Genomic DNA, 20,514 nt, shown 5'->3' on the forward strand with positions numbered 1-20,514 from the left:
TTTTTGGATTGAAGTGCCTTTGCAGTCAGCTTCATCGTCTTGTTTTACAAATGCCTCTCAGTTTATTTGCCCTCAAACCCTGTTTGTGTTTGTTAGGTCTGCACTTAGGCGAATGTGTTTTAACATTGCGTCCTTGAAAGTCAATGATTCATTTATGGTCAGGGGTTGGAGGCTGGACATTATTTAATCTTTATCAGCAAGTTAAAATAATACACACTGCTCAAGAGGCTGGGAACCGAGTTGCAAAAGGTCAAAGGTCAAATAGCTGTGTATCTTTGCTGTGTAATGGCCCGAGCCAGACATGGCGGTCTTTCCTTTGACTTCCTGTTAAAGGCACTGAGGGGATTTTTAAAGATGACAGTCTAATAACCTCGAGGAATAGAACCATTTCCTAAATTAGAGGTCAGTTCTCTGACCCTGTCCTTTCTGCCACATATTTGGCCTCCATTTTCCAGCCCGGTCTTGAATATCTCTACAGAGATTAGAATGTGTTCAACTCAATTAATGCATTAATGTTCTGTTTCAGTTAGACCGGTGTGTGAGAGCAGCAAAGAAAAAAAAAAAACAGCATCTCAGACACTTATCTCAAAGTTTAATGACAAATGTTTAATGAAACTGTACTGGCTTATAGTAGAAGTATGTAATTTCCGTGCAGCTAAATTTAAAATGACCAGAAATGAATATTCATAAAAATTATATTAAGAATAAAATTATTATATTAATAACACTAAGCATATTTTAATTATTAAACAATAAGAATAATAACAATAGTAAGATGTATACTAATACAATAATAATAATAATGTCAATAATGATAATAATAATAACAACAGTAATGATGTTGATGAATTATTTTATTACCTATAAGATTGATAATAATTAAACAACAATAATAATAAATTATATTAATAAATATAAGATTAATAATAATAAAACAACAACAATACTAATCATAAATAATTATAACAACAATAAATACTAATAATAGTAATAAACCAATTATAATAATAACACAATTATCTTTATCATTAATGATAATAAACTAATAAATAATAATGATTACTACTTCTATTATTGTTTACCGTTTTATTTATTTACTAAGCAAAAATTGTACATCTGTAGAAAATAATATCATAACATTCCATTGAGTATGTAATGCTTTTATAAATTGCTTTAGCAAGTGCCCCTATTGAAAGACGAATATGTACTTAATGGCCTACACACAGTTCACTTTAATGATCCAGTTATGACAACCATTTCAGTTCAAGAACACACATGATCTCCTAAGTAAATTCCCATTATTCTGTTTGCAGCATAGATAAATCAAAGCTTCTCTCTGCGCCTAATAGCATCACATTGTATCCTTGCAGAGTTTCTAGGTAAAAGCTCTTTTGTTTGTGGAGTCAGCTGGATGTCGACTAATTGCTTGTGATAGTTTACATTGTTTAAAGACTAGAGACGTTCTGCTGTAATAGAACACGCTCCCTCCCACGAGCATCTCTGGTCTACTGTAGTAACCGCTGATCAGTCGACCACTTGGTTGGAAACAAACAACATGTTAGACGAGACGCCGGGAATGCGTTTGATTTCGAGTCTTAATATAGGAATCCGCGGTGTAGATGTCAGGTTTGACCACTGTCGTGACTCACGCCCAGGGTTGTGTTAAAATACTTTTATTCTGTTCATCCAGCTTGAAACTGTGGGGGAAAAATGTGTTAAATTGCTCTAAGCTGAGGTTTTGTGTGTCTTGGTGTGCGAGCTGCTGTGTTATTGACACAAGTAATAAACAGTAATTAACGCACTAAAAGCTTGTGTCAAACAAAAGCAGAGAGGTGTTTGGGCTAATGTGTCAGGGATGACACATTCTTGGCTGCTTTGGTCAAACTGAAAACCAAAGATGTAATCAAATAAGTTTGAAGAGGCAAAATGTTAGTTTCGAGGGATAGTTCACTTAAAAAATCTGTCATCATATACTGTACGTGCCCTCAAGTTGTTGTCGTCTTTGAATGGTGACTGAGGATATCATGTTACATGTTTCACTTTGATTGTATACAGCAGCAAATGGATGCAAATGGTGACTTAGGCTGTCTGCCATACAACGCACTCTTTAAAATAAAGATGCTGCAAAATGTTCTTCATAGAGAAGACATTTTTTGGTTCTCAAACTTCTCAAAAATGTCAAGTGTAAAGAATCTTAAGGGTTCCTCAGAGAAAACGTCGTACAGGTTTTGGAACAACATGAGCTTAAATAAATGTTCAATTCCATACTGTAGCTCATTGAACACCGCCATCCTGAACTACAGAGATGTCATTGTGGTCGCGGCCATGTTAAAAACACTGTTTTACTTCTCGAAATACAGATCTGGTGGTCCAGGTGCTCCGTCCCTGGATCGCATTAGAATCACACACTCTCCATCAAAGCGAATACAAACAGATTTGACGTTGATTTACAGTCTTGGCGGTCCAGCCGGCGCTGTGGTCCTGTTGGCCTGTAGAAATAAACAGCCGTCGGTCGTAGCTGCGGGTTTGAGAGAATGATGGTTAAACAGTGTCAGAGAGCGCAGGGGAGGCGTTTGTAGCCATAACAGTCTTGTTGATCCCCCTGTCGCAAGCTTGATATAATGATGTTATAAAAGTGTCATAACATAATCACAGTCCTCCGAGAGCATTCATAAATTTGTTTGGGTGCACAGCTGTGATGTCACACCAGACGCCTGAAGACATGACATGGAACGCGTGTATGAAAACAGCACTATGGTAATGCCATGTTTTTTAGATTTGGTTATTTTTTGTTCAACAGAACATAATGTTTTATTTACATGATCAAAATTGGAATATGACCCAATTTTTTTGGACATAAAACCATGAATACCACATATTGGATGCATAGAATGGTGATTCAGAGCGTCATATAAATATCATTTTATATCATATCATTAAATATATTCCAGTCTACTTACAGTCGCTCAATGTTCATTGAGGTTTCTTTAGCAGGTTGTTATTTATAGCTTGGATTATAAATGCTGTACATCCACACATCATTGGAAAGCATCCCTGAAGTGCAACAAAAACATCTAAGTGGCTCGAAACAATGATTGATTGCTTTTTTAATACGTTGCTATGTGGCAAAACTCCCCAACTTTACATCAAACGCCTTTCATTGTTTTATGAAGAAAAATGTCTGAGTGCGCCAGCGTGAATTCTGACAGCACATGGTGCACATTAGAAGCGTGATTAAGGTGCGTTCCCTGCGTTCATAATTCCCCCAGGACTGAAAGAAAGCTGTTGTCAGGTTTTTCCACGCTGCCATCCCAGATCGCTGATAACCGCCCCGTGGCCAAAACCTGCCACAGATCTCCACCGGTAACCAGACAATTAGACTTGTCTTGTTATTCCGTCCTTGTATATCACACCCATCTCTTCTGCTGTGACTTTCAGAAGGGCTTTTCCAGATGTTTGTTATAAAGAGAGTGTTTCTTGCCATCCAGTCTCGGCCAATAAAAGTCAATCTTTTGTTAGGATGGTCGGAGGGAAGGAAGTTTTATGCTGGTGCCTGGATCCCACATAACTACTTTCATTACAGCCCTATTTACGTGCTTTGCTTCTCTTTACGAGAATCTCAGTGCTGGTGAGCGCCATTGTGGTTAGAAAGAATGCCACAGATTTCTGCATTCAGGGAAACTGATGTGTTTTTATTTTTCTATTTAAGCAGCGAATGAAACCAGATATTATTTCCACGATGTGGGATAAGAGAATTCATGTCCTCGCAGGTTCCACCCATCATGGCCGTTGGTCAGACAAGGTTATCTCTAGATGCTAAATCACCTCTGAGGAGACGCTCTGTAAGCTTAGGGATACTGAAGAATAGAACAGTAGCGCATGATGATAATAAGACAGCGGTGGGCAGATAAATCCACTGCAGGTCGAGATTATTGTGTCTCCTGTGCAGTCTGTGTATTGCCTTCCTACCATTGAAAATCTGTTCAGTAGATTAAGAGTTAGATGATGGAATTGAGATTACCTACAATGGGCAGGAGAACTAAATGTTTTAAAAACCAGCTATAGCCACTTTCCCCGGGTCTTTGTCGAGACCTCGGACCCTTTTAATGACCCCAAAACAGAGATAAAGACTCACAGCTTATAAAGTATAATATTTTGTATGTACTGTTCTTACTCTTAATTGATTGGTGTAAAAGTTCATAAGATAGTTATCTCAACAAAATCTGTTTTCCCATCCTCTTTCTTAATTATAATACACTTCGAAAAATGACTTCTTGATCAACCGTAATAGTTGTGTATGAGTTTCTTGATTGTAAGAAGTGTAAAAAATGGATCTCAACATCACACAGTCACTAGTGAACAGGTGTTGACTATGCATTTTTCTTCTACAAATATATTACAAACATAAAACTGTAATTGTTCAGGTGAAACTGTACAGTACAAGGTTATTTTAGTTTATTTAAATTAAAAGTAGGAAAATTGTTAGTCTAAAAATTATTGGGAAAAACTTATTTCAGTTTATATCTGAGGCAACACTTAAATCTTTCGTTTCGTTTAAGGCTCTAAAACTATAATAATAAACAAAACCTCAATTAAAAATAAACTTATAGACAGCTACAATATACACAAACAAATAAATAATAAAATAACAAAAGCATATAACGAAATAGCTAAAAATGTACGTAAAATTAAATCTAAGTTACAATATCAGTAAAACTCTGCTTCCGTATTATGAATCACCTGTATGTAAACATTTGAACTGGGTTATTTTTTATAAATGTAGTTATGTAAACTAACTTATGTATAACTAATTAAAACGAGCCTTCATTTCCAAAATCCCTCTTATTTTTCTTATATTCCTTCTCTTTTTTGTCTCCTTCTGTTTTCTGTCGCTTTGGCAGCTACATTTAATATTTCTCTCCCTTCGTCGTTCACCCGGTTAAGTGCATCAGCTAAAAATGAAATCCATATGTTGGAGTGTATAGTGCAGTAAACATTGTTGCACATGGCGGTAACGCATGTGTGTGCACTGACCCCCATCTGCACCTCCAGCCCGACCCGTCTTTGATATTAAAAGCTCACGGGTCACGCAGCACAGTAATTGTAACGATTATCTGTGATTTGGAGGTCTGGCTACCTTTACAATGTGTCCAGCTGTTTCAGGTCTCTTTTTCGGCTTAGAATTACTACGGACATGATTTCATAATTATATTTGTCTCCACACACTTGTTTGATCAGGTGGGCTTGCATTGTTGTTTTCTCTGTCTTTTGGTATCGATTACCGGGAAAAAATGTTATCAAAATTTCTTTGCAACAAGCATAAAATTATAGTCTGTAAGGCCTGATTGGGTGGCGATATTGGCTAAACCAATGGCATGGGTTTAGAGTGGTACAAGGGGTTTTTAGTGCAAAGATGTTGAATCTGTTTGAAAGGTTGTTTTATTTATTTCCTTTTAAAAATTATACACATTCCTAATAGGAATAGTTCATCCAAAAATGTTTTTTTTTTGTCACCATTTGCTTACCTTCCAGTTGTTACAAATCTGTATACATTTCTTTGTTAGATATTTTAATGAAAGATTTTAACTAAGCCGTTTTGGGTCACATTGACTCCTTTAGTAATCTTTTGTCCTACTGTTGGGGTCAATGGTGACCCAAGACGAATTCCATTTGATAGAATATCAGTCAGTACTGCAAATAACCAAACTACACCTGTAAACAGGTTTAAACATTTAAGAAATAAATGACAGTGTGTACATGATTCTCTCAACCGCACACACCTGATTTTTGTTTGTGGCGGTTTCTTCCCGAGCCCAAATCTCATTAAAACATCTCTTCTCTGTGAATAATTACCTCATTGTTGCTTCTGGCTCGCAATAAAAATTCATTTTCTCTTCTCTGTTCTTGGCTTAACATGTTACTAGCTTGCAATTTGCTGATGCCTTTAAATATTAAAGTGCGTCTCGGTGGATATTAAGCTTTTCTTCATCACAGGTAAAACCGCCCAATTCTTTGTTTTTCACCGAAACCATGGGCTCTTTTTTCAGTTTGTGAATTAAAACATCATTTTTGCAAAGGTTGCTTGTTTGTTAGACAGGAGACTGTGCTCAGGCATGGTAGTCACGTCTCTCATTAGCACACCTTGCGTTTGGTGAAGAATCGGTTATGATCAAGTGTCCCTTAACAATTATGAGAGCCCAACCTCACCACACATTTTGAAAGGATGCTGTGCTTGTTAAATATTTTAGACTTGTTAACTCCGTTAATGTGGCCAACACCAACCAAAACACCTGCTTATAATCTGAACCTGTCGCTTACAAATAAGAAGAAAACCTCAATGATTTTGGGTGAATTTCCGCTTCAGAACTGTGAATTCCAGACTGTTTGTGTGTAGCATGAATGTGTGTATTTATGTTTCAGGCCAGTGCAGGGTCTTACGGACCCACTGGACGCCACTCGGTTTCTGTGGAGACCCAAGTGCAGAGACAGAGAGAGGACTCCTTCACACAAGCCCAGAGGCAATACAATTCCTTACCACGGTAAGTGAAGCCACAATTTATACAACTAAAAGACAAGCACGCAATATCTCAGATTACATATGTTTACCAAACAATCTGTCCTTTACAATAATGCTAAATGAGAATACAAGTATTATAAGTTATATAATGTACATTTAGTATAGACATTTGAATATGTATATATATACACATTTATTATAATATTTATATATATTTGTGTGTGTATATATATATATATATATATATACACACATTTATATTTATATATACAAATATATATATATTTGAAGCCAGTTCTAGTTTAACACAATTATTGTGCATTAAAAACAGTTTAAACAATTTTTGGACACATATACATTTTTCTATGTATTGTGTAAATAACACAGTACCATGTTATTAAATCTACTTAAAAAATAAAATCAAAAAGAATAAAGAGACCATTTCTCAATTATGTTCAATTTACTATTCATAGGTATGCATTTAGGTGAAATTATCGTTTTCTTTTCATGCTGTGAACCACTAACAATATTTCTTCCAAATTTAAAATAAAAATATATTTGCATTTATTTGCAGAAAATGAAAACTAGAGAAACAGGTCAAAATAACATAAAATACGTTTTTTTCTTAATACTGCAAAGAAAACAAGTTCATATCACCTTTTAAGCAGTACAATAGTAATATTTCTGCATGTATTTAGGAAAGTTCAAAAATTATTTATATTTTTGGGATAACTTGAATTGTGAAAACTTGGATTTTTGTGACAGTCTTCATGTGTCTTGTCATAAAGTCTTTTACATTGCTGTTTTTATTTTGTATGATTTTGTTGTTATTAAACAGACGATGGACTAGAATGATCACAATACATCTAGACATGCTGATAACATGACAATATTGGAACGGTCTCTTCAAAACAATCCATTAATAAATCAATCCAAATTATGACCACAAAACAAATATGTATGCCGTCTCATATTCACGTCTCGCACACATTCTCTGACCTCAGTGGCATTTCTCAACTGAAGTCAGCCTTTTGTCATGTGCTTGGTCCTGTTTAAGCCTTCAAAAACTGCACCAAGGTCTGGCTTTATTCTCGTAGGATTGAGAGAATGTGCCCCTCCTAAACCTTAAAAAGATCTGCTCGTGAACCTGTTTGTTGAGGGAAGTTTATCTTGGCAACCCCAGTCTATAGGGCTCCATTTTTTTCTCTGGGTGGATATCGGTCCCATCCCTCCCATCTGTTTTTATCTTCTCTCTTTTTTTCTTCCCCTTCCCTTTGCATATTTGTCATAAATGTCAATAAAGCTTAGAATCTCGCCCGCGGGCTGTGTTTGATATCAGCGTTTCTACTTGCAGGCATTGGTATCTTCTTAATCTGCCTTATAGTTCATGCAAAGCATCCAGGCAACAGAGAGCAGAAGGAAAAATCCCGCGTTTGAGCTTTACATACTTAACTGAAAGGGGAAAAGCCTGCAGGCTCTGCTGATAAAGTTTGAATCATTATTTAAACCACAGCAGAAAACTAAAAACAACTTAAAGTTGCCTCCGTGACAACAGGGGTGGTGTCTGAGTGTTGCTATGCGGTTGCTAGGGTCTTCTGGGCGGTTGGTTTCAAAGAGCTCATCTTAACTCATTCGCCGCCAGCCTCTTTAAAAAAAGTTGCCAGCCTACACCAGTGTTTTTTAACATTTTCACCCAACTTTAATGGCTCACAGTAAGGTGTGTAATAGCGCCAACTGCTGTACAACAGTACAAACACTGATTGCCGTAAAAAATCGTCTTTGGCGGGGAAGCTTTTTTTATAAATGACGAAATAACTCCACAATGGCGGTGAAAGAGTTAATTTCGTCGCCTTGGAGTTACACTGTTAGGCCCGATTCACATTTCGCGTTAAAACCGCGTCTCTTCAAATGACCCGGTCTACAAAAAGTTTAACTATTTCCATCTCGCAGCGGTGCTGAAGCACAAAGAAAAATGTGCATGCTCTACCGCATGCGCGTCGCCCCCTATTTACGCATGTGTCTACATTTTATATAAACAAATTTGCGCGTGGAAAAGACGTGAAATGTGAAGCGGGCCTTAGGGTGTTTTCAGACATGTAGATCGTTCACTTTGTTCCGAAACTGGGGGTTAAATCGCTACAATGTTGTGATTGCATCTTGGTTCGGTTTGCATTCAAATCGCAATATTTCGAGACGGACGGAACTTTGTTAATACAAGTCACGTGCGAGTAAACCTATTTTATTGGTTAGAGTCCATATATTTATTTTCCGGGATTCCACTCAAAGTTGTCATCCATCAGGATGGACAGACAGCAGCTTACATGATTATTGTGGCTTTTTCGGTAACTGCTGTTATTAAGACTGTCCACTTATAGTAGACGATTCATTATTCGATTAGAAGACTTTTATTCAAACTCATATAGCCTGTAGTTTTTGTGCCACACGTTAAAGGCTATATTTCTAATATTTTATTTGAATATTTTATTATATTTTGTTCAAGTAAACATACAACCTAGTGCGATCTGGCCATTAAAGTTTAATTATTAAGTTTTATTTTTGAACATTAGTATCATCACTATTGAAAGATACAGCACGTTTATTATTTTAATACAAATAATAATTATAGAATATAACTAATAATTATTATTTTCAAGAGTATCACGTTGTATTCTGCAGATATCGTAACAGTTTTTATTGAACATGTCGGTGTGTGTCTATTCTCACCTACATGCCTGAATCTTGTTTTGATTGGCTGTAGGGATGGTTGTAACCAGGATATATACAATTACAGATTTAGTCCCCTCAAGCAATGATTAAGCCCGGCACACACTACATAAGGTCAACAATCCCAATTCTTGTATTTTTCTCCCTCACTCGCCTCTTTCCAAGACTGCAGAGGAATTCTGTGGGTCGATAGAGAGGTTGACATTCACGACTCCACAGGACGTGGACATAATGACAGCAAATCAATGCGACCAATCAGCTTCCATTATTTCTCCCTGCCTTAAGCACTATCAGTGTTTCTGTCTATATCGGTCGCACTTCAGACGAAAACACCGACTGGGTTTCAGAGGAAACCCTCGACAGGCTCTGACGCTTTCCCCAGGGAACCTCTGCTCGACCCGCGGCCCTTTGATGCGCATTCCGCCCCATAATCTCATAGCACTGGTCAAGCGAGGTCAAGCCTATGTGAAATAACCCCTGGATGCGTCAGAGGCGCGCCCTCATTAGCGGTGTAAAGTCTTAGCGGAATTCCACCCCTCAGATGAGCTCCACCAATCACAGCGCAGCTTGAATTGATCAACAGCCACATGGATAATAAGTCAGCTTTATATGGATACAACTATGTGTTTACCCTATGGGTTCAGATTTAGCACTTGGCTAATGAAGGGATTCTGGTTTGGGAGGTGGATTAGAGGAGAGAGAGGAGCAAAGAATAAGTCAGATAAGCCACGTGAACGCTGATTAGAAGTAATGGTAGTCATGTGAAACAGGCCGCAGCTTCACGCAACAGCTGCAAGTTACAATGCGACACATGCATGAGGGCGCACAAAGATAAGATGATGATCCCACATTCCATCGTCTCGTTCTGCTTGTTGTTAACAAATAGAAAACATTACTCAAGGTGTTGAGATAATATTGTTCTGTGTGTGTATGTGCATTATCATTTTGATAAACCGGGTTGCACAACAGCTGTGTTTTAGATACTTAGGCATCATGAAACCGCTTCTCAGCACATACTTCTTTGCTGTTATCTGCCCTTCCTGTGTTTTGATTTGACAAATTTAATATTTAATATATATATATTTATATATATATATATATATATAATATTAGTATTAGGACCCAGTATGTGTTATGACTGTATAATTAAATACACGGTTCAGAAACATTCACTGTAATTTAGTTACAATAATTTACAAAAAAAATAATGTATATTTCAAATAAACCTGAAATTAATACGTGTTTTCACCACAAAATTATCCAAAAATAACTCTCCTTCCGAAACTTCAGATGTCCAAATTCACGTTTTTTCAGGAAATTGAAATACTTTTAATTGGTTCGATTTTTGCCAAACCCAATGACAAACATAAATGGTCACTAATAATATTGATTTAATAGTGATATTTTTAATCACAAAATATGAAGATAAAAAGATTTGGAAGAACATGATAGTTAGTGTATGTTGTTAAAGTCCCAGTCTGTTAATCTTCGTACAAGTTTTTTGTAAAAGTGAGGTAGAAACGTACATAATTCTCCACACTAACACATTTTTGGCGTGTACGTGCGTGAGAAGTGCCATGTTTTTCTGCTCATGCGGTCTTATCTCATGAACGGCTCACACTTCTATATTCAGTACAGATACAAAAGCAGAACAAAATACCTCAATTCACAGATCCCAGAAAGCTCCATCCAATTTTCACTTCGAAGTAAAAGCAGGTTCGTAGCCTTTGACTTTAAATTTCACGCCCTCCACGGAAATGAACATAATATGTATTCATTTCCAAACCCCACTGACTGTAACCTTTATATTCGGATGTACAAAGTATGCTTGCCAAGGCAAGATCGCAATTATAATTGCTCATACTTAGCATTAGGCATTTGTTCCAAATCATTTCCCCCAAGTATTCAAGCTTGTTACATAACTTGTCTCATGCCGTTTGTGCAACAAACAGAAATGAGGAACCGCCTTAGCAACTGTATTGCGATGCCCCGGCAACCACCCGTAACAAACAACTATTATGAGAACCGCTTACCTTTGCTCTGATAAATTGTTATGAAAGAATGGATATATTTAAATATGATTCGTTTTTCTTCAAAAACAAAGAAAAAATCTGGGTATCCCAGCACCAATTCTGAAGGATTCCAGGACGCTGATGTATGTACCTTTGAAAGCACTCAAAGCATTCCTGCTCTCTCGTGTGTGAGGCCATGTGTGAAATCCTCACAGAAGCGCACACACAGTTTTTAGCACATAGGCTTTTAAGCGTGCAAGGCCACCGAGGTGTACGTCGGGCTTCATTTAGCTGGGAGCCACAGGGATGTGGCATGTAAGCTACTCCACATTCCCAACTTAATGGGCCTTAATAACGGTTCAAAGTAAAGATGCTTTCAATGGACATCCCCACAATGACTGACGCTTCCCCATTTTTAGACGTTCTAACCCTAACGGTCTGTCAAACGGTTACACGGTGGATTGGCTCATATGGGTGGACACTGAATCTGTCATTACCATCCTGATGTTAAGTATTAGTGGAACTCAATAACAGAAGCTAAATGCATTAATAGGAACATGTTTTTTCATGTGTTGTGGGTGTATTTTAGTGTGTTGCTATGGTGTGCTGAGTGGTTGCTAGGTAGTTTCCTTTGGCCTAATTCAAAAGGCACTACCTCAAGTCTATCAAATTATCTTAGTTTAGATTCTTTCGTCATTTACTAATACTTATGTCATTGCAATCTCGTATGACTTTTCTGCAGAACACAAAAGAAGATATTTTGAAGAATGTTGGTAACCAAACAACCTTTTCCGACATTGGCTTTCACTGTATGGACACAAATCCACCGAAACATTGGTCAAAATATCTGGCAAAGGCATTCGTAAAAATGGGCCAAAATGAAGTTCAATATTTACTTTCGTCTGTTAAATCCCTCATCTCTGTTCCTCACAGGCAACCTCGTAAAAAACCCAGTACAGTATCTCAAGACTCGTGGGATAAAGTCTACCCTCCTGGCGAGGGATTTCAGACCGCCAAAGAAAACCCACGCTACTCCAGTTACCAGGGATCCCGCAATACCAATGGCTACCTAGGCGCCGTCTCCACGGGCATGAACGCTCGTGTACTCCTGGAGACCCAAGAGCTCTTGAGACAGGAGCAGAGACGAAAGGAGCAGGAGGCGAAAACCAAGCTCCCCACTATGCAGGAGACACCAAGCCAGCTACAGACCTCCGCTCCCACCACACCAAAAGGACCGTATCGACAAGATGTGCCCCCGTCGCCCACTCAACTCGCTCGGCTCAACCGCTTACAGACCCCTGAGAAGGGCCGTCCTTTCTACTCCTGAGACAAGAGATCCAAGAAAGACAAACTGTATCACAGCAATAACGTGTGTGGAGAGACGAAACTGACTAGCTGGAGGATTCTGGGTAATTGGTTGTCATTTTTGAACCCTGGTTCTTGTTTTCTATCGTTTATATGAATTGAAATTTGTACACACTGAAGATCTTTGTCTGCCATTCATCTCCAGTCCTCGCCTTTGACAGGTGTATGCGTTGGTCTTGAATACATTGGTCTTATGACACTTGGTGGGGCCTTGGCTTGACATGACAGCCTGCCTGAGGCTTTGATGCATGACTGTTCCCACAGTATTGTGACCTACATATCATGGGTTTTAGCAAGTATCCATGAATCGCATGCAACCTGTCAAGAGCCGTTCATACTTCACTCCAAAAATAATACTCACAATACTGTTCAGGAGTTTTGAAACACAAGGATGAAGGCGTAAATGTTGTAAATCATGCTTGTAGACAAAAGTGCCAACATGAATGAAAGTGATTCACTTTTTCTTTGAAAAGGATGGGTTACACCATATACAAAAGAAAAACAGCCAATAAGAGCCCATAATGGATGAAAATTCCTTCAATGTTGTTTAAATAAAGCTTCTCAGACTTCAGAGATAATTCACTAGAATATGAATAAAAAAAGTATTTTATTTTATAATATATATATTTTTTTATTATATTTATAGTGATTTAACAACATTTGTTGGGACAGGGAAGCGGGTTCAGCAAAAGACTTGTGAAGGGAAGTGAACTCGGGTCGCCGTGACCGCATTGGCCCAAACCACAGGTCTGTCGACAAAAAAACTTTTTCAAAACTTTTGAACAGTAAAATGACACAAAAAAATAATCAATGAAATTTCACTTGTGAAGTTTCTTTTTTGCATAATTTTCTTGTTACTATTTTACAGTTAATATTACTGTAATCAAGTTTTCTTTTACTTTTTTTTTAAATAAGATGAGTGTAAATTAACAGGCACTACAACAGATACTACCGGGATGTATAACTACTTAATAATTTGAATGATATACTGTATTATTATTGTTTTCACTGTACAGTAATGACATTTTGAGGGGAAAAAGAGTATGTATCATGTGTACAGGTGATGTACGCAGTGTCTAGCTATACTAGATGGCCATATCATGACCTCACAACCCCGCAGGTATCTGCTGCTGAAATCTCTTTAACCCGTCATACATCTCACTTGCACATCATGTGACACCGCCCACCCACCTCATTATCAGTTCTGTCCTCAGCTTGTTCCTCTATTTTGTGGCAATCTAAAGATCTCATCCTGTCTAATGGTCATCTATCCCAGCCCTGGAATTTACCATTTGTGGTGATTAAGTAAAAAAAAATGTATAATTGGTTAAAAAGTTTCCTAGTTTAAACTGTAAGCAAGCTTGACGTTTAATTGTTTTGATTTTGTCCCTTTAAATAACATGCACTGATGAGACTAGTGAGGCCATTAGCGTATGTATATTAAAGTAACCAGAGTCAATTTAACCGCTTATGTATTTGTGATTTACAGTATAGTGTGCTCAAGTGTCTCATTGCTTTTAGACACATCAAGCATGGATGTGACTCTCTGACCTTATTCCCAATACAAACTGTCTTTGGTTTCAGTGACACAGATGCCAGATCTGTTCCACTATTTCATATATCGTGCAGGTAAATGGGCAGTTGCTCGCGCACATGTTCCACAATAAGCTCAGGTTACAGCTCGACCGCCAGTAGCCACGGATACTTTATAAACCTGTTTAAAGGAATAGCTCACCTAATAATTTAACATCTGTCATCATTCGCTCAATTTCATTATAAAGGTGAAAGATCACACGCTTTTTTACCATGAAGGGACTGTCGATAGTTACCAGGCTCGGTCACGCTCCAAAAAAATCTAAATATTAAAAGTCGACCATAAAATTGAACTCTTAAATTTTTTAATACAAAGAGTTACATTTAAAACAGGTTTTTTCAAACTTTGTGCATCTGAGCACAGATTCACAAAACTGTTCTTAAAGGAGCCGTATGTAATATTGACACGTAGCGGTGCAAATACAAAATATCAAGGGGTTGCCAGACACTTACAGGAGCGTAATGGAAAGCATCAAGTCTTGCAAACACTAAGTTTATCTGATCATTAATAAGTTTGCAGTGGTTTTGTTGTTTGCAAGTTTAACTCAATCAGCAGCTGGTTTCAGAGATTGCGTCCTCCAGTGGTCGCATTTACGGGCCATATTGCTCTCGTTTTCATAACTGTAATAAGATTGTATATTACTCTTCGTAAGTTGAAAAATAATATAGTTATTCTTTCTAAGTTTGCAACGTAATTGTACCGGAAAGGGAGGAATCTGCTCTGACCCAGATTGTTTGTTTGCTGCAATATGCTGTGATTGTTGGCAACTGGCAACCAAGCTGTTGAAATACACTAGTGGGTAAATCGTGGGCGGGGTCACACAAAATAAAACTAAAACAGACATTATGTGGCCTCATCTATAAAATGTACGTACGCACAGATTTGATCGTAAAGAGTGAAAATTAATGGAAAACGTCCGTATTTATAGAAACGATCTTTGACCTGGAAAAGTTCTTAGCGCCACATCAGGGTCTGAGCAGACGTACGCACTTTTGCTTGTCCGAGTGCTGGAGGTTTTTGGAAATATAAGTCATTGTTACCGCTTGTTTATAATTTGGACGTTGTCAGGTGCTTTTTCATATATCAATGACAGTATTTAGACATCATTAAAAGATGGAAATCTGAAACTGTTCAGCTGCGCAAAATTTCACGATCATTTGCGATTTATAGATTTCACATCTGATGTGGAGGCGTACACACGTTTTCTGTGCGTACGTTCGTTCTATGAATTACATGTACGCACTTTGAGAAATGGTCGTAAAGTCCCATTTACAACATTTTATAAATGAGGAACCCGGCACGGAATACACATTTCAGAGTGGAATAACTGGCTATAGCATTTTTTTTTGTACAAACCAATCAATGAACTTAATATGTTCGTAGACATTTAGGAAGCATGCTAAGGTATTGTTTTCATTTAATACAGTAAAATTATTTCATACAGCTTCTTTAAGACACATTTATAGGAAGTTTGTAAGAATGTTCCTTCTAAAGAAGTTTTCAAAAAAAATCTTAAACACTTAATTTTTGTGATTCCAGCCCCTGGACAACACAATGACCTCAAATGGCATTGACTGTGGTGTGTCATAAATAGAAAAGTTGAATCAAGGCAGTGAGCAAGATTTTTACCAAACAACTTCTTAAATTAGACTACGTCTGGACTTTTATGGTGTTTTTATTTTGGAGCTTGGCAAAAAAGAAGAAAGGTTTGAACATAATTCAAAGCATATCCTTTGGAGTTGTTATAAAACAGTAACGCAGTCCTTCAACACATTTGAATTTCATTTTTGGCCGAACTGTTCCTTTAAATTCAGGTTTTTTTAACTATTAATTCAGAAATCTAACAAATGTGACTTTTGATATCCGTTTGTACAGTATGTGTGTTTGTGTGTGGGTTTTGTATGAGATTGTGTATCACTAGTGCCTGTAACACAAGTCCCTCTTGTCTATGAACTGTATCTTGGCAGGAACATAAAACACTTGGCCACATTTTCAAGAGCGAAAGCTGAAAAAGTGCAATAAGCTCTCACAAAAAGGAAGGCCAAGCCCATTGACCGATGTACTTTCCTCCAAGTCTCTCAAAGAGAGTTTGGAACACAAGTCCTCCTGGCGTCTCTCTCTGTCTCGCATCCGTTTATCGTGGAAACATTCAGTACGTCTTTTCTGTACACCGAGCAATGAGGGAAAGCTTCCTGCTCTCTGAGGGTTCGGTACCTCCTCCCTAGACACTTATCGGTTCTGTGGTACAACATGATGTACTCTAGTATTGAATCTATGAACAGAAAGGTGGAAGCTATTTTTCACAACCTTTTTTACGTGCGTGGTGCTGGCTGCTTATCTATTTTATATAAGGTTGTATACGTAAGATGTTTTTGATGGGAAGTGCCTGTGTGTGAAAAGGGATGTTTTTATATGTTGAAAATTATCGTCGTACAAATGCACATATTTTTACAATGAAATGATTGCTTCTTTTGATTTTTTCCTCATGATCCAGCATTTGTTTTAATCAAGGATTCTGCTAATCTGCACATTTTAATGTATTTGTATGATCTTTGTTTATGTATTTCATAGGTACAATGGTGTTCTGATAGCTCCTGTATGAGTGCATATGTTTTTTTACACACAGTTTTTACCTAATGTGTTCAAAATGTACACAAAGCTTCTCTGTACATATCAAATCTATATTCAATAAACAGTTTCTTCATTCTGTTTACAGTAAGCATAAGTGTTTGTCATTATTGGGCTTTGTTTAGGTCAATAAACATTATTTCAAATAGTTTCAAATGCAAGTTGCTTTGTGTTGTTATTATTGTTTGATCATTGATTATTATAATGTTTACTCACTTTTTGAATTACACTAAAAATGTCATACATTAGTAAAAAGTTTAATGCTATTTTGGAGTTTGTTGATACGCAGTGAACTACAATTTTTTTCAAGCATCACATCTGGTTTTACACATGGCTTTCGAAAGCATGTTTTCATTCTAACACACTCTTCGAAATAAAAAGTATTTTGATAAACGGCATTCATTTATGAAACATGAACCCGAAGACGATTTTTTTGAGGTTCACCATTTGACAACCACATTGCAATGTTCCCTATTTCACATATTCAATGTGTGGAGATCGTTCTTCGCCACGTGAAGAATTTAAAACCACAGAAAAAAACATTTATTTCTCACTGATGATCACTTTGGCTCAGAACCCTCAGTATCAGTTTTCAGGAAAAGTTGAGAGTTGAAAAATGCCGGATGCTGAGAAGTAAATTTTAGCCTTTGTTCTCTTGCTATGGTGAGCACATTTCAGGAGTGGAGAAGTCAAAAAAAAAAGAAAGAGGAAGAGATAAGCAGGCCCGTCCCCCATGTAAATCTATTTCTGATACCATATATCACATTAATGCTGGTTACGACACAGCTGGCAAGCGCTCTAAAGGGAAGTGTAAAGTGTAATGATGAAATTTATGAAGTTCAGGTCATGGGTGAGAGTTTTAGGAATGTTGTCTCTCATCCTGTTTCTCATAGAAACTAGAAACTGCCAAGAAACCTACTGAAAATGTCCATCTGTTTGAGCCTGTAGAGAGGTGGGTGTGTGCGTGAGACACACAGAGATGTGTCAAAGAGAAGTTGAAAGAAACCAGCAGGAAACCAAGACAGATGAGCTTTCGTGGAACACAGGAGGGGAGAACAGAACCTGTCCCAGCCTAGCTGGGTTACTCTACGTGGGTTTCAAGTGCAGAGAGGAGAATATTAGCACGATGCACACCCAGTCACAGCGGCCCTGAGCTCAGCTCATCTCCAGAGAATCAACTTCAAAATCTAAACCAACCTGTTCTGTTGTGTGCATCGCTGCTGTGCTTTTGTGCTCCAGAGGCACGATTTCACAAAAAATATATTTAGCTTTTATCATACAACCCCATGAATAAACAATTATGCAACTAAAAAAACAAAACCTAACATAAAATTGACCATTAAACACCCAGGAAGGGACACCCTTTACATCCTTTCTACAGTATGGCAGATAGATAAATAAATATCTAATTTATTTTGTCAATGTACACACAAATTGTATAGTGGTACTGTAACTGCATTTTCATTATTTAAATATCAATTTCGGCAATTTGTACTTAAAATACACTACATACCTTTATCTTACAGTATATTAAGTATGTTATGTAGTATGTTTACTTATATTAATGTAAAAGTAGTAAACTTGTAAGTGTATTTCAATACTATGTTGGATGAAATTGGCCCATTTTAGTCGATAAAACTACACCTTAAGTTTATACTTTAAGTGTAACAATAGTAAACTAATACTTAAAATTACACATAAGTATACTAAACTTACACTGATAGAAAAGTAAAGGTATATTTGGCCTATACCTGCACTTAATCCCTTGATGGAGATATACTTAAAAGTATAATGAAATAGTTTTACGTATTTTTGAGAAGTACATAAAAATGTCTTACTTTCAGTTTTAAATAGTATATAAATAGTAAAAATAGGCATTTTTGTAAGGGTTATCAAGCTAATCCTGTCGCTTTAACCCTTTTACCCATTTTAAGGAGTCTATATTTTATTAGCTTTTTAACATTTTCCACATAATAAGATTGGCAGCGAAAATGCTGATGTTCATTGTGTTTATTGCCAAAACACCCAAAAAGTAGGATGAATCTGTATTTAGACATCTTACATTTTGTAAACAGGGTTGCAAGTACTCCAAACCTAATTTAAAAGAAACTTATAAATAAAATGTATATTTCTAGATGTAAAACAATTCAAGACGTATATGAATTCCTCATAGTTTAGTATGAAACGATGTCCCACTGTTCCACACAATCCCAAAGCACCAGTACATGAGCAACACAAATCTACGTTTTGTCATGTTTGCCTTTCCCATTTAAATTGTTCTACAGTATTATCCGCACGTGGCATAATATCCCTTGCGTGCACTTGATTCCTGCGCTTTAACGGAGCGTGCAGTCAAAGGTGGGTGACCCCGCGGGGATCATAAACGTGTCTGTAGCCCCAAGATGCTCTCTCATTTTTCACACCGTAGTGTTTATGTGAGTCTTAATCGCCTTTCCACACCGGTCCCGTAACATCCCATAAACCTCTGTGGTCTGTTTAATCAATAGCAGGCCGGTGCTGTCAATATAAGGATTTGATTTCACGTGTATATTTTGTGGTCTTAACCTGAGGTCCCTCAGAGGCTGCTCTGGTTGTGGCGCAAGTGCATTGATATGGAAAGCAGATGCGTCGGCGCGATATGACTTAATGCTAATGACCCATATGTTCTCTCTTAACTTTCTTCTTTTTCTCACCGCTCCCACTCTGAGTTTAAAAGGACCAGTCATGAGTCACCTGTTTTGGTTTAAGCAACCTGTTCTGGGGCACCGGTCCCTCGCCGGGAGGATTTCAAGCGTGGATTTGGTCCCTGTCGTGCAGGGAAAACCACTTGCAAGTACTCTGAAAACAAATTGTGGACTGCGTCCTTTCCCCTCCCACCCACTGCCTACCCCTGTGCAAAGATGCGCCCGATTTAACATTTGGGTGTGGGGTATAAATTGGTGCGTTGCGTGTGGTTGTGCAGCAGTGAGGGCGAGTAAACCGGGTCACATTCGATGAACCTTAAAAAGCAGGGAGAGAGAAGGACTGCAGGACTGCACACATGTGGACTGCATCAGATAGATAAGAGCAAGAGCTGGTTCTCTCGCTCTCCCCTGGCAAATGCACTGTGAAACTGTAGCAAAAATGTCAATGGTGTTAACCTCTGTGGTTAGCCTCACTCCTGGCCTACTTGTATATCTGTCCTATCCAGACACACAGTTTGCGTCTTAGGGAGTCCAGTAGACCAGTACCAGAGATGTGGGCTACAGATGCAGGTCACTGTACGGGTAGCGGGGGAACAGTTCGTGACAAACACACACATTCTGATGCCGCCAATCTCATCGTATGATTGATCGTCCCTTGAGAAATGCGGCGGCTGATATCAATCGTAATTTACATATCACATTTTGCGACATTGAGAAACCTAATTCGGCCAAAAAGAGGAACTTTTAAAACTTTTCAATGTTAGAAATAAAAGTTTAACATTGAAAAGCGGAATCTAAGGAATTAAATAAACAGTTTGGAAAGACATCACTGCTGTGGTCAACAGCGTTGGTGTAGTGAACCCAATTCCAGTTTGAATTTTTTATATTTTGTAAATAGTATTTTTAATTTATTATTAGTGTTTCACTATTATTTTTAGACTCAAATTATTGTTGTTGCTTTAAATTAGTTTGGTCGTATAATGCATTTAA

The 20,514-nt window shown here is 37.6% G+C and overlaps 1 protein-coding gene across 3 annotated transcripts in view; it reads left to right on the plus strand.

Annotated features, from left to right (window-relative positions):
- The window catches only part of pard3aa (par-3 family cell polarity regulator alpha, a), a 363,711-nt gene extending 346,780 nt beyond the window's left edge, over positions 1-16,931 (plus strand). For all 3 annotated transcript variants that reach the window (XM_056738007.1, XM_056738008.1, XM_056738009.1), the window contains 2 exons: positions 6,421-6,539; positions 12,187-16,931. In XM_056738007.1, coding sequence (XP_056593985.1) covers positions 6,421-6,539; positions 12,187-12,580 — 513 coding nt within the window. In that variant the 3' untranslated portion in view covers positions 12,581-16,931. The remainder of the gene's footprint in view (positions 1-6,420; positions 6,540-12,186) is intronic.
- The last annotated feature ends 3,583 nt before the right edge of the window (positions 16,932-20,514 follow it).

Source organism: Triplophysa dalaica, chromosome 23, assembly GCF_015846415.1.
Source record: "Triplophysa dalaica isolate WHDGS20190420 chromosome 23, ASM1584641v1, whole genome shotgun sequence".
Lineage (NCBI taxonomy): Eukaryota > Metazoa > Chordata > Actinopteri > Cypriniformes > Nemacheilidae > Triplophysa > Triplophysa dalaica.